Consider the following 15,062-nt stretch of genomic DNA (forward strand, 5'->3'; position numbering starts at 1 on the left):
ATAAAAATACTCTCTTTGAAAAATATATCAGAGATCCTAAACATTGATTGTTTTGTCATGAAGGCTGAATCCTAATGACATAGAAGCCAGTGGGGACTTTACTTATTAAAGGTTAGCTGTTAACTTCAGTGAGGTCTGAGTTTGACTTTATTTGACTGTAATTCCAGCTGAGTGAAATAAGACTTTAAAAGAGGGTTTTAGGTTTTCATCGCTCTTAAGACGTAAGCCTCAACCAGGCGATGCATTTCAGGAGTTTGTGCCTTACTTAGGAATGCCTAACAGCTTCCATTTTTGCTTGCACTTCTTAATTAGTTGGATATATCCTTTGTGTAAGAATCCTTGTCTACCCTGCTGCACCGTGATTTTTTGATGGTTCTTCCAACAAGGCGAAACCCCATCCTGAATTCTCTTATCCAGATTTTACTATCTAGACTCGAAAACTATATATATATATTTAATCTTTCCTTCTCACGTCTGGACCATGTCTCTTCCTTGCTCCATGCCCTTACTACCTTTCTCCCCCTGTACTATCTGAACTGTGTACATTACCCGTCTGTCTCTAGTTATCCTCTTATTTTGTATTTGGCTTCCATTCAGTCCTTCTAAAAAAAGAAGTAATGTGATGCTATCTCCAAGGCAAGCTCTTGCAAACTGCTAGCGCTTTTCCCCAAGCTGTCCTGATACATGAACACCAACAGGAACATAAACAAGACATGTTATGAGTTCTGATTTCATAAATCCAAGGGGAAGCTGATCAAATTAGAAGAATGACAGAGGTGGTAAAATATAAAATGTTGCCTTTAAACTTGACAAACTTCTCCTGATCTACAAGAATAGCTGATTTAAGAGTGGCACCATTATATATTAAAATGCATGAAGTATTATTTTGAAGTATAAAACATAAAGCACTACCTGTAACAAAATAAGCTCTGTTAGAGGAAAAAAATACCAAAGAAAAAGCTGGGTTGTCAGGTGAGCTTACTCTGAGAGAACTGTCATATTTACCCAGATTTTTGGGGGTGAAGGTAACGAGAACTCAGTAGAGATCCTTTAGCCAAGAAGCTAATCTTTCATGGCAAACACTAAATGTATATAATGTATATTGCCATTCTAGTCCTGAGTCATTAAAATGGTATTTCATAGAGAACTGTATTTGGTGTGGGTTTCATTTTTTTTTTCTTTTATTTTTCTTTTTTTTTGTAAGGTTAGAAACTGTGGAAAATAATTTGGGAGTTCCCTGTTTACCTGTAGTTCTTCTCTTAGAGTAAATATTTACCCCACAAAACCAGGATCTGGAACTGTAATGCTTGCAGATTTAATGTTTATCTTGACTATTGTAGTGGAGTTACATATGCAGAAAATCCCATATAAGGCCCCTAAGTTTATTTGTTTCAGAATTTTTTTGGCATTTCTACAAGACCTCAGAATCGCTGTTGTCTTGTTAGAAACATAGATGCTAATTCAGCCTTGATATTTTTACAGCAGGACGGATATATATTTTTTTTATTATCGGAAGTCATTGCCAAAGTATGTAGGATTTTAAATGCTGTATGTCTTAATGAAACTTTGACGCCATAGCATACAGTTCATAGCATTGGTCTGTACTCATATACTTCATTGTATAATAATTTTATTCATTTTTATCTAATTTAGAATACTACACAGGATTGAGGATAATTCTAGTTCTTCATAACAGAGCTAGCTTTCACTGAATCATTGCTTCAGATAGTCAGAACTGATATGCAAAGCCTTACAGGTAGGGGTAGCTTAAACCCAGCTATAATTAAGAATACCCACTGATATGAAATATGGTAGATTACCTATTAGTAAGGTTATTCAACCCTTCCCTACGGAAAGTTTTAACTTTCCAAGCTAGACTTGTTTGAACGGAGGTTTTACCTTCCTAGAGATTGTTTCAGATTGTGATAGATTTGTCTGATGTCCCCTGGATCTTAATTAATGAGTGAGAATGAATCATTGGTACAGACATGGAAGGCCTGTGAGAAGTTAAGGTCAGGTTCTCAGGAGCAGAGAGCAAAGTGTCCTAGATAAGGCATTTCAGCACTGACTGAAGAATTGGATCTGTCCCCTATTTCTTATATAGCTTTGTGATTCTGGGTGAGTGTCATAGAGCATAATTAATGTATGATCTCTTGGGAAAGCATTTGTTTTATTTTCTGAGTGTGATGTTTGAGATAGCAGGGTCTAGTTTGCAGAAGGAATATTAGGAATACCAGAGGAAAACCTATTGTCTAATGAATTTTGTCTTCAGAGCTTGAAAAATGACAAATGTGCTCCGATTTCAACAGCAACATGAAATACATTATTGAATAAATATTCCTTAAATGAGCAGCATCCTTTCTATGCAGTAGACAGTAGTCTTGTAAAAAATAAGAAGGTTGTATTAAGGTTTCACAGTTTTGATTCCTATTTTAACTCCACTTCTGAGTGCTTCACTTTGCAACCCTAATAATGTTCTTTTAACACAGCTTTTTGAGTTTAATATAAATAGGTATTGTAAATAGCAACAATATGTGCAGAAAAATGAGTGCATTTTACACGAGTAAGGAATAATGCCTATCAGGCACATGCACAAATGTAGAAAAACCTGTTGCCTATCTGATAATTCACGGAGGCAAACAAATATCAACACAGAAGCAAACATAATATAGCAATGCAAAAATCTCCCTGAGAAAAGGAGATCTTTTTTTTTTTTTTAAGTCTGTCACTAGGTGGAGGAACTCCAAACTGATATTTTCACCATTAAAATGAAGAGAGAAGCGCAGAAATTTGCAGCTCATCTAGAAAATGAGGGTTTTCTACTCCTGCGCTCTTTTTGCCTTTCCTTGCATCAGTGTGGATATAGCGCACTGTTCTGCTCATTCAAGCTGGTGGCATGTGATGTGGTTGCTCAGAGATTATTTCAGGTTGTCTTCAGGCAGAGAGGACCACTCAGCAGCTTCTGCACTTGGGTCGCAACTCCACACAACGCTGCAGGCTTGGGGAAGAGTGGCAGGAAAGCTGTTCAGCAGAAAAGGACCTGGAGGTGTTGGTCAACAGCTGTCTGAATGAGCTGTCAGTGTGCCCAGGTGGCCAAGAAGGCCAGTAGCATCCTGGCTTGTATCAGAAATAGTGTGACCAGCAGGACTAGGGAAGTAATTGACTGCTCGCAGCACTGGCAAGGCCTCACCTTGAATACTGTGTTCAGTTTTTGGCCCCTCACTACAAGAAAGGCATTGAGGTGCTGGAGCGTGTCCAGAGAAGGGCGACGAAGCTGGTGAACAGCCTAGAGAGCAAATCTTGTGAGGAGCATCTGAGGGAACTGGGGTTGTTTAGCTTGGAGAAAAGGAGGCTGAGGGAGAGAGACCTTACCGCTCTCTGTAGCTACCTGAAAGGAGGTTGTGGCGAGGTGGGTGTCAGGTCTCATTTCCCAAGTAACAAGCGATAGGAGCAGAGGAAATGGCCTCAGGTTGTACCAGGGGAGGTTTAGATTGGATATTAGGAAAAATTTGTTCACCGAAAGGTGTTATTGAGCATTGGAAGAGACTGCCCAGGGAAGTGGTTGAGTCACCATCCCTTGGAGGTATTTAAAAGACCTGTAGATGTGGTGCTTAGGGACCTGGTTTAGTGGTGGACTTGACAGTGTTAGGTTAATGGTTAGACTTGATGAGCTTCAAGGTCTTTTCCAGCCTAAATGATTCTGTGATTCTCCCCAGGAGAGTATTGAACAGGCATCAACGTCACCTGTTGCCTTTGGTGTAATTCTGGTAGTAAACCTGTCTTTCAGAGAAACTTATAATTTGCAGGCACTGTGATCCATGCAAGCAATAGGGATTCAGGGAAAGGGGCATCGGTGTTAGAAGGATCTGCCCCTGAATTTGTCTTTGGGATTGAGGAATGACAAGAATGCATAATGAGATAATTTATTTGTGGTGATTGGTTTTTAAGTCCAAATTTTCTAATCTGGAGCCTCTTTAGATGCTGCTGAGTTGTAGTGTAGGTTCATAAAATAGGTGTCAGTCTATTAAGACTGACGACATTTTGTTGAGGTACTTTCCAGGCATATAAAGCATAAGAGATGTACAGTTTATGTCTGATATGTCAGAATAATGTCTATAATATATGTGTCTGCGATAACAGGTAAAAGCAGAGAAGCTGAATTTGATTAATTAACCGTTGAAGGTTTATTGTGATCATCTGCGGATCAGATGATCTAGGAGGATGTGTTTTCTTTCTGCAGCTCCTGCCTCACTTGTATTCTTAAATTACCTTGGCTTAAACAGCACTGCTGCTGCTCTTTTCACTGTGACGCTCTTTCCTTGCTACTCATTGCTAGTAGAGGAAAAAAAATAGACTTCTTGTTTTGGAAAGTTCAATATTTGTACTCAGATGTGTATTAATGCACCTAGAAGTTCAAAACAAACAAGCACAGACTCTTAATTTACTTCTTACTGCGAGTTAAATCCAGGGGGCTCGCAGTTTTGCTTGCTGTGACAGCAGATGGGCTCTTTGCTCCTGTTTTTTTTAAAAAGGGGAGTTGCTACTTTTGCCGTCTAGGTGAAGCCCTGATCATTCCTTGGCTCTCCTTTTCCTGAAAAGAAAAGAGAGTCTGAAGTTTTGAAGGAAAGAATGAGACAGTTTGCTGAACATGAAAAGGACCGGAGTACAAAGCTGGTGAAAGTAATGTGCTGCATGGGTCAGTAAGGCAGCCCAGCGCTGGGCTGGCAGGGTGGTAGGGCTGCCTTCGGGAGAGAGCAGAGCTCAGGGGCGCGGGGGGAAGCTTCTCTCAAGAGGCTTTCAGTGGGTTTCCTTCCTTAGTTTGGTGTTTCTTTCGTAATGAGCTGCCTGTTTTCTACTGCATCTGACAGGTTTGGTTTTGTATGTTCTGCTCTGAGCTCAAGCACACTGAATACTGTTGCACTGTGTTTTTCTTCGAGTGTGCGTTTGCTCTTCTGGAAGCATTTGATTTTTTGATTAAAAATCACAGTCGTGGTGTGTGGTGTTTTTTTTGTTTTTTCCCCTTCAATTCTGGTGTTTTCACAACATGGCGGGTGACAGCTTTCCTCTTTGTTACACATTTGTGTATGTCAGGTAGAGAGTTTTTCTGTCTCTTTGTGTAATATATGCATATATAAAAGGAACAAGGGTAGTAAGCATCGCTTCTTTTATGTGTGTTGGTATTTTGATAATAGAGTTGAAATTAATAGTGACTTCATGTTCTAACAAGATACAAGGAAGTCGATTCTCTTTATTTTTTTTTTATTGTCATCACAGTAACATTTCCCAAAGTGTAAACTTTTGTGGTAGTTAGTCAATACTAGCTGAGGTTACCTTAGGAAAAAAAATACATTGTAGGCTGGAAAAGACACTTGTGGACTGGAATATTAAATTCTGAAGTTGGGAAAACTTGTGTTCCTTTTAAAACAGCCACATATAATGGAACAGTTACAAGTGAAAGTATTTCTGGATTTCTTTCATTGATGAGATTTTCTGTTCTACATCTACCAAACTAGAGCTTCTACCTTATTAGGATAAATAACTGATGTTGAGAATGCTGTCTTGCTAGGTGAAGGCTATAGGCAAATGTATATATAGCAAAAGGTTTTCTTAATCTGCCAGATTTTTTTCACCAATAGTGCAGTTTTACTCTTTAGTTTGTCTTTTAGTCCTCTTTTTTTGTGTCCTCAACTAGAGTAAGAGAGTGTGGAGCTCTGAAGTGGGGAAAAAGCATATGCTAGAAGCTTAGAAGATCTTGAGTGGCATGGAAAAGGCATTTAGGGAATAGCAACTATTCTGTACAGAGCTGAATGTACGTGTACACTACACATGCTGTCTGAAGAACTAATTGCCAAAGTGAACTGTGGCTGCAAAAGTTGTAGGTGTGTTAAAAAAGGATTGGAAAAAAACAGAAAAAAATGCATCTATGACTCTTAAATGCAAAGATATGTATAAGCATGTAGAAGGTCTGTGAGTCACATAAGGGAGGAGTATACAAAGGCTTCACAGGCTTTTGCTTGTCTTGGTTTTGTATTTGCTTCCGAATACTCATTTCTCACTACTGTTAGAAGCAGCATATCGTGCTCAGTTTGGCCCAGGATGGACTCTTGTATGATCTCACGCCATTTTCAAAGACCTCAGGATCACACCAGAGACCACAGAGTCCATGAATATGGATCTTCCAATATTTTTTTTTTATTATTATTATTACTTATGTTACCTTTGACTGATCTGAAAACAGTATTTTTTTAATGTAAAATACAGGATCTGATTCAATCTTCTAGTGATGGCAGTAGCTGCAGAAGGAGTCTTGTTTTGCTACCTGAGCTGATTGATCATTCTCAGCCACACTACAAATAGCCTGAGTCAATGAAACAGCTGCAGTTTTATTGTACAGGGTCTTAAGGGATCTTGCTATTTTAGGCTTGCACAGATGGTCCCGGTTGTAATGCACCACAACTCGGGCTCCAGGGAGTGTCAGGGCTGTGAACAGGCTTTGTAGCGGTTGTACAGGCTAGTGACCATGCGTAGGTTTGTGGAGATAATTCTTGCGCTGGAGTGGCAGCTAGTGTTTCTCTAACGTGACTCAGTAGAATTCATGTATACACTTCCAATCTATAAGTGTGATGCTTCCTTACCCTGAGTCTATTGCTTTTATTGTTTCTTCTCAATATTTTGTGGGCAATCATTGATGCTAACTGCCATACCCGGGAGCTGGTAGTGGCTGGGTCCTATATCTGGGTCAGGGGACATCCATGTTTATTTTATAGAGGATTGAAAGAAAGAGAGTCCTTTCTCTGACTGAAGCTGTAGCTCATCCGTGCATGTTGGAACAAGGGAGATATTCCAGTCGAGAAGCATAGTGATTAAAAAAGCCAGCTTTCATATAGTAAGAGATTATCTGTTGCTAAATACTTTAATAATGAATTAGATTTTAGAGGCTATAAGTAGTATTTATAGCTCTTAAAAGTTTGCCTTGATCTTTTTAGCACTTTTTAGGGAACAGTTGACTTCTCGGAAGTTGTATTTTTATTAGTAGTGCTGCTGTCATACCAGTGGGGTTGTCACCCTGGAGGAACTGACCTGGAGCTTCTGCTCAGGAAACTTTTTCATGACATTTTGTGACATACTGCAAAAACATTTGCATGCTATTATTTTGACATATCAGAGCTTTTTACAGGCTATTCTGTTTTTAAAATTCATTAGAATGCTAATTTTATAAAGCTCTTTATAAAAAAAAAAAATCTGCATCAGTTGTAGAGTTGTTAAACCTTTTTCTTTTTCCTTTTTACCTCCAGATGAGCGGGACAAAGTACAAAAGAAGACCTTTACAAAATGGATAAATCAGCATCTCATGAAGGTCAGTTGATATTTCTGTGATGTCTGGATGACTGATTACTACAGCAGTGATTGTGTCTTTTACTAAATGTTTGATTTCAGGATGCAGCTGCGTTACTTGTAATAAGGAAGATCTTAAATTGTGAGATTTATGGATGTACTTGACGAGTCACTGGGGAGTTGAAATGCTACTGTCTGATATCCCAAGGTGATCTATTTGAATACTTGAATTTGAAATTAAAATGAGTCAAAGTTTAAGGGCCATGATTTCTTTCTACAAAGTTTGACTCTCTTCTGCCATTAGAGTGTCATGGCTGTAGTACCACAGCTAAGGCAAATGAAAAAAAAAAATTTTTTTTAAAGTACCATATTGAGGAAAGGGAAGTGACCTTGGGAAGGGGAGCTCTAGATCATCCTGTGGCATTAGTATGCTACTCATGGATTAGAAATAGAGGCTTTCTAGAGAAGAAAGTCAATTTTCAGTGTCTTTCTTTTGAATAGCAGTGAACTTTGCCTCAGGGACAAAGCACATCATTTTAACAACATGTACAGCTTTTAGTCAACAGAGAACTAAAAGCTGTGAGTTCACCTTCACTGCATGGCCCTTCAGTTCTAAATTTAATCTGCTGTTTCAGCTCTAACTGTCTAGTCCAGACATTTCTGTGGAGAAACAGGTTGTAGAATTATTTAATGTAAATTGCTTTGATTCCCCCCCACCAAGCTGAATTAATATAAAAGTCACATTTAATAAAAATGTAGCTGCAAACTGTCAGAGTTGAGATTTAATTAATGAGTATAATGTTCAGACATTGTTGGAAAGACCTGCTTGTATTTGTTTTTAGAGAAAAATGTGGGGTTTTTAGGGGGCAACAATTATCTCTCTGCTTCTTGTGGCTATTTGAGAAATATTGGACACGGAAGCAGAACAGAATTTCTTCAGGGATGTTTAAAATCAACTTTTTTTGTTAGCTCCTCAAACCTTCAGAAGATGCACAATTCTGATTTCATATCTTGTTGTTCAAGAAAAAAAAAATGAAACCTATCTAGCCCTTGGAAATGGTGTGATGTAGGGAGCTAACAAGGCCTGGATGTGAAGTTGGTCCCAATTTTTGTATTTAGCAAGAGACCTCTCTTCCAGAGTGCTCTTTTGGTCCTTCCCACCATGATTGAGCTATCACAAGTGGTCTTGACATCAGCCTCTGCAGCACACAACCTTTCTGTGGGCTGGGTGAGTCTGGAGTCACAGAATAGCTTTTAATACTGCTCATACCAATGGGTTTTCCTTTGTGGATTCTAGACTCAAAGAAATCATGCTGTGTAGAAACAGCTGCTCCAAGGACCCCTTCTATGCAGAAGCCTCTTCACTGTAATCCAGAAATACCAGAGTGGTCCCCATGCCCTTGCAGAAGTCTTCTACTTGCTAAAGAGAAAAGACAAGAGGCTGCAGACCTGTAGCCTTCCCTTTCTGGATTTTACCTCATATTTATGATAGAAGAAATGTATCCATTGTCCAGTACTTCAGACAAATTAGATTTAAAGAAAAAAGCATACAGGAAGATTGCCAGTACTCTGGCAGCAAAATGCAATCTCCAAATTTAACCATCAGGCATTTCTTCTTCAAATTGAGGGTCATTGTTCCCATGTTTGTAGAGGCTGCCAATCTTTTTATGTATTAAAAATGCATTTTAAAGATGCAGTTTTAATTTTCTGTGGGATGCAGAAAAGCCTATCTGAAGCTTTTTAGAGAACAATCCTTTAATACAAGTTAAAAATTACGTCTGTTTTTACAGAGGAGCATTGTATTGGAAATTATGTTTCTATACACCATTATTTTACACACTTGTAAAACATGCACAGTCATTGTTGCTATACTTTCAACTTCTTGGGAGTAGCTTAAAAAAGATTTAGGCTCTAAACCTGTAACAAAATCAAGGTAAAGAGTTCACACTAAATCCTTTTGACTTGCTTGCCAAGTTGAATGGCCTTAGGCCTTCGTCTTCAACTAGTTCTCAGTGTGAGTGATTGTAGAGGTAGATATAGATAAATATATAGATGTATATATATGTGTGAGTGTGTTTGGTCTGTGTGTACTGCTGGCCTTGATTTTCATCTCCAATTGCTCACTTTAGGGTTCAAGTTAAGGATCGATAACTTACACAAATATAGTTTGACTATAGCTCTTCCATTAACTTGGAATTTATGTAGCAACTCAACTTTATCTTTTGGAAATACTCAGTTTGAAAGCAGTTGGTGATACAGTTGTGTCAAATTTCTGTTCTTACAGCATTGTTTCTAGAACAGTGACTTGTATGGAAATTAAAATCAATTCTTCAAATGCTCTCTCTTAACACACAGAGGCATATTTAGAAAATACTATATAATGGAGGGAATGTAGAAAAAGTAGCACTGTAAATGTCCATTTCTAGCAGAGTTACTGAACGGGTCCTGGTCTATGCATTAAGTTGAATTTGAGTCCTAGTTTTCAGCTACTTTGGATTTAATACATAATGCATGCAACTCCTATTTGCCCATTCACTGCCAATAGCTTGTTACAAACAAAACAAAAAAAAAGGTGGGAATCGGCTTATTTCAGGCATCTCAATAGCTTTATTTGAGCTAGTTATCAGTCTTCTCTTGTAGGTAGCAGAGAGAACAGGACCTTCTAGATGTTTGCCCCTAAGGCATCTACCTTAAGGGGAGATGAATTGTGTCCTAGAAGTGCTTTCCCTCCACTAACTTGAAAAAGGAGTTCAGTGTGCTTTATCTGTCACTGTGTGTAGGGTTCACCAAGAAGTGGAACAGAGGAATGCAATGATGGAAATTATGAGAGATCATGGAAAACACCAGATCATGCGTGTAGACAGGACCCCACTATGGGCGTGGGGATGGACTGCATTTTTCTTTCATCTTTTTTTCCATCCTATTTATGTTTTTTACTTTCTCTCTCCCTTGCTTCTTTTCTCTGTCCCATTTCTTTTTTGGTTTGCTCTGTTTTTCCTGTTTTTCTTTTATCTTCTTGTCTCTTTACTTTTTCCCCTGCTTGTTTCGTTCTTTCCTTGCTCATTGTAATTAATCTCCTATTCTCCTGCAGTCCTTGAGAAAGTACCGGACTTGTACCCCTTTATAGCAGTATATTCAAAAGAGCTTTTTCTAGGTCAGCAGCATGATGCTTTTATGGGTTACCATCATTTGTTGGGGGATGGCATGGAAGCCTATCGTCATTCTTCTAATTAAATTCTGTATTTGTTATTCGCTGAGTAACCACAAACAACAAGATGGCTGAGAAATATTTACCCTTCTGCCCTCCGTTGCTCATCTTTAGTTGCATTGGATTAAAAGCATATAAGTGCATAGTATATAAAATTCAATGTATAAGATTAGTTCCTTGTCAGTTCAGTTGACTAGTTAAGCATGTATTTGTGTACTTAGCTAAACTAGAAACAGTCATTGCAGAAACTTTTCCTGCAAATGGTCTTGAGATACATAGTTTTAGAGACAGGTGTGTTGTGTGTTATTTGCAAAATGCAACTGTTTAAGTTATCTTTGAGTTCCACAGTTTAAGATCAATGGACTGTCACTACATTTTTTTAAATGCTGAAGTTTTTCTTCTGAATTGATAATAGATTTTCTGAGGACTGATTAGAGTACTGCACTTGCTAAGGCTACTGTTTAATGTCTGATGGTGGACTCCAGTTTAAACATTATCTTTTAGTTCTTGTTGACGTATGGGCTGGAGAGGTGAGATACTGGACTTGAGACTCGCCTGCTGCTGTAGTGTGAGCTTCCAGGGAGAAGCTAACATGCTGGTGTAGCATGGAAGTGGGGTAGAGTTCTCCTGTCTTAATGTTTCACTTTGCTGCTGTCAAAATAGGACGTTAAATTCTAGAACTTCTTACAACAGTAAGTAACCGCTGATGTAACAGCAACAGGTAAATTTGTGGAAGAAAGGGGTTTCATTCCGGTGTAGCGTTCACATGGTCCTAAAGCACCCAAAGAGAAATCCAACTTCTACTAAAGCCTGGAAGTTCTTCCTGATGCTCCTTTGAATTCCAGACCCTGAAAACTAAGGAAAGAATGAGAGAAGTGTGAAGTACAGAGGGAGAATGAGATAAAAGTGGGAAAATAGAAAAGTTGTTGATGAAAAGGAGTAAAAGCAGACAAATTCTTGTCAACCATTTCCTTTCTCAAACCAACTGAAAAATATTTTTATAGTGTCAGATCTTACTCTTGAGAGATTAAACATGGTGTTTTGAAGTACTTAATCAGAAATTATGATGTACAGAAAATGGGACTAAAGGCAAAGTAGCTGGAGACCGGCTAGGCCAGTGCTCAGATGGGGAAAAAAAGGTGAACACCCATGTATTTTCCCTCCAAGGGTAATTTTCCTTCCTTTTTTATGGAGTAAGAAGTTGTAGAGTGTCTTAACTGAACTTTTAGCGGCATTACTGGACTCTGGGGTGCCTGAGCAGCTCCCTGGAGAGTGGGGGCTGCCCTGCCCATGGCACCGGCAGGGAGCCCTGCCGCCAGTGGCCCCTGCTGTGCAGCTTGACATGGGACCCTCCACTAGCTGGTCTCTGGGAGAAGACTGCTGGTGATGAGAGCATTGGGCAGCATCCCTGCACAGCCAGAAGTCACTGTTAAAGGGCTTGTGAGCAAGAAGGATTTTATAAGTAGCTGGACAAAATGCTTCTAAAACTACTGTTTTAAAGGTCTATATTCAAAATCCTGTAGTGTGTTGCCCTGGTAGTGCATTAGAGAGAGAGTGAGCAGCTTTTTGTTTGTGCAAAGACTGAATAAATAACTCAGAATAGAAACCTGAAGTTATTGATTCCTGTGTGTCCTTGAGGCAGCACAGAGTTTGTAAATGGCCACTTAGGTCGATTGCTTGGTGAAATGTTCAGGTGTGCGCTTAATGACAGAGAAACCATTCCTGATATAGTGCAGTCATTCCCTTGCTGAAAGCTGGCACTTCACTGACACTAGTGGTTATCACTTCAGATAGCATTACTCTGTAGTATCTTCTTTTTAGCATGCAGTTCATCTGTTATTTAAAATTCTCCACCTCCTCTTGCAGAAATGAACAGTTTTTAGCTCTACATTTATATTTATTTTAAGGGATGAGACACCTGGTGTTAATCTGATAGTAGTGACCGTTTTTAAAAAAAGTCTCAATTTAACACCTTTTATTTTTGAAACATATTGGAAAAAGCATGTTTTGGGTTTCTTTTCCTGTGTTAAGGAAAATAGATGAAGATTGCTTGCTGTGCTGGTGCATCTAAATGAGTCTTTTATGTATTCCTCCTAGTTAATTCTGAGAGCTGCTGCAGTCTGTGCTGGGAGCAAATTCTGAAAAATCCCACTTCCAACGCGGCACACAACTTGCTTTAGGCATTGGGTGCAGCTGAAGTATCAGTATTTCCTCCTCCATTTTGTTTTTCAATTGTTCAGCAAGGCCTATTGTCTTCTTGGTAGAAAGAAGAATATTTCAGTTTTTCTCCTAAAAATTTTGCTGTTGTGTGTTCAGCACTATTCTAAAGGTCTTAAAGTGTTTTTTCTTTGAGACGTGCTCCTACTGAAAATAAAGTAATTCTTAAAGAAGATTATCAGGTAATGGTGTAAAGAAGTATTTGATTTTGTTATCCCTAGAAATACGCACAATTATAGTTTATTCATGCTACATTGCATGCAATTTTTTCAAAAATCTGCTTGGAGGTAAATCGCACAGCATCTTTCATCTGATTAGCATAATCTGTAGTTGCTTGCAAAGCAGATCAGCAAGCAAATTCAGGACTTCTTTGGTGTTTAATCAAAGTTTAGATGAGGGAGGAAGGTAGCCAGGAGATGGTAAGGAAGAGTGGTGACAGAACACCAGAAGTTAAAGCTGAAAAAGAGGAAATTTGTACAAAGTTTTAGAGGCTAATGATAGACCACATCACAAAATCTCTCTGCAAGCAAATAAATAAATAAATCCAAGTTGATAAAAACTGTGCCGCAGATTTCAAGTTTATTTGATCTTCTTAATTGTCGGAGTCACCATTAGCCGGGGTCCTTATTTCTCCGTGCGGGAACAGAAACGACGCAACACCAATGTGATGATCAGGTCGTCCATCTTTTTATTATATATTATTGTCCACTTCTATTCCTTTTCTGGTTACATTTATACTCTACTAAGTTCCGTACACGCACTCATCTATCTTCTAATAGGCTACAGGTCATCTACACGCGCTGTTCACGCGCCTCTACAAGCATTTGCATTGGTTAATTGCAATTAGCACGTAAAGCCCAAAACTTGCCAAAACTCCCTTATCTCATACCCTGTTTTGCTCAGACTTGTGTGCTTTTGCTGACCACAGGTGTTTCTCACTTATCTGCTGTCTTATGTGTTTTTGCCAGCCTTATTTTGCTGGCCTTGTCTTCGTCCTTGCATTCTTCTGTCTGCACTAACTTTCTCCCAGCGTGGCCCAGAATCCTACACTTAATGCATGCAGACTTCATGACTAATTGGGAGCAGGAAAAACAGAAAATTAAATATGCATGAAACATATGATAGCTTGAGTGCATCGATATTTTTATGGCATGCAGTACTGCTGAACCAGTTGAGTGTATGTTTTTATGATCCTTTTTATTGAGGTGTTTGAGGGTTTAAAAGTTGTTTTATATAGGTGCTCATATATGAAAGAATGAGTATAAAGAGAATTAAGTCTACCATGAGATTACTGTATGATGAAATAGAACCACTAGAATCAATATGTTTCCTCTGATAGACTACTATATTAATATATTAATTCATTCTCTTTTTGTGGGTTCATTGTTTGCAATTAGCTCTTAGCATAGATTTAATTTAGTATTATTTATTCCTTAGAGATCACAAGAGATAAAATTCTACTATGTGCAATTAAGTGTAGGCTTTTTAATTAATTGTTAAATTATGCATGGAATTATATTTTATCTACATATGTCTGATGTATCCTCATTTAATAAAAATTTCTGTATCAGTGTAGAAATACTCTGGCTTGATCTTCCTCCCATGGGGCCAGTGAGAGTGGTATTTGTCCCAATATGTGGACTCCAGACAGTAAGCAACCTCTAAGATTCAGTCACAAACATTATCAAAATATTTCGTTCTACAACAGTATTTCATATACTTTGGAAAATCATTGTCCTGAGGTAATGCAATGTGTGACTATATGGGGACCTAAGAAAGTATCAGAATAAACATGTTTTTTCCTGTAAAGAATGGTATTGTCTGCTAAAGGCATTTATGGTGCTTTGAAGAAGGAAATTTAAAGATAGTAATGTTTAAAATTCTCATCTACCTACTGAAATACAGTATCTTGGCTTTAATCAGAATAATGTTATGTCCGCCAACCTTATATTTTACCTGCTTTAGAATAATAGAATTGTTTGGGTTGGAAGGGACCTTTAAAGGTCATCTAGTCCAAACCCTCTGCCACAGACAGGGACATCTTCCACTAGACCAGGTTGCTCAGAGCCCCGTCCAACCTGGCCTTGAATGTTTCTAGGGATGGGGCATCTACTGCCTCCCTGGGCAACCTGTTCCAGGGTTTCACTGTAAAAATTTTCTTCCTTATATCTAGTCTAAATCTACCCTTTTTTCAGTTAAAACCATTATCCCTCATCTATTGTAACAGGCCCTACTAAAAAGTTTGTCCTCATCTTTCTTATAGTCCCCCTTTAAGTACTGGAAGGCGGCTATAAGGTCTCCC

At 38.5% G+C, this 15,062-nt stretch overlaps 1 protein-coding gene across 7 annotated transcripts in view; it reads left to right on the forward strand.

Moving 5' to 3' along the window:
• Positions 1-15,062, forward strand: part of DST (dystonin) — a 316,145-nt gene that overhangs the window by 96,950 nt on the left and 204,133 nt on the right. For all 7 annotated transcript variants that reach the window (XM_074819863.1, XM_074819864.1, XM_074819867.1 and 4 more), the window contains one exon: positions 7,296-7,357. In XM_074819863.1, coding sequence (XP_074675964.1) covers positions 7,296-7,357 — 62 coding nt within the window. The remainder of the gene's footprint in view (positions 1-7,295; positions 7,358-15,062) is intronic.

This window comes from Strix aluco, chromosome 3 (assembly GCF_031877795.1).
Source record: "Strix aluco isolate bStrAlu1 chromosome 3, bStrAlu1.hap1, whole genome shotgun sequence".
NCBI classification, from domain to species: Eukaryota; Metazoa; Chordata; class Aves; order Strigiformes; family Strigidae; genus Strix; species Strix aluco.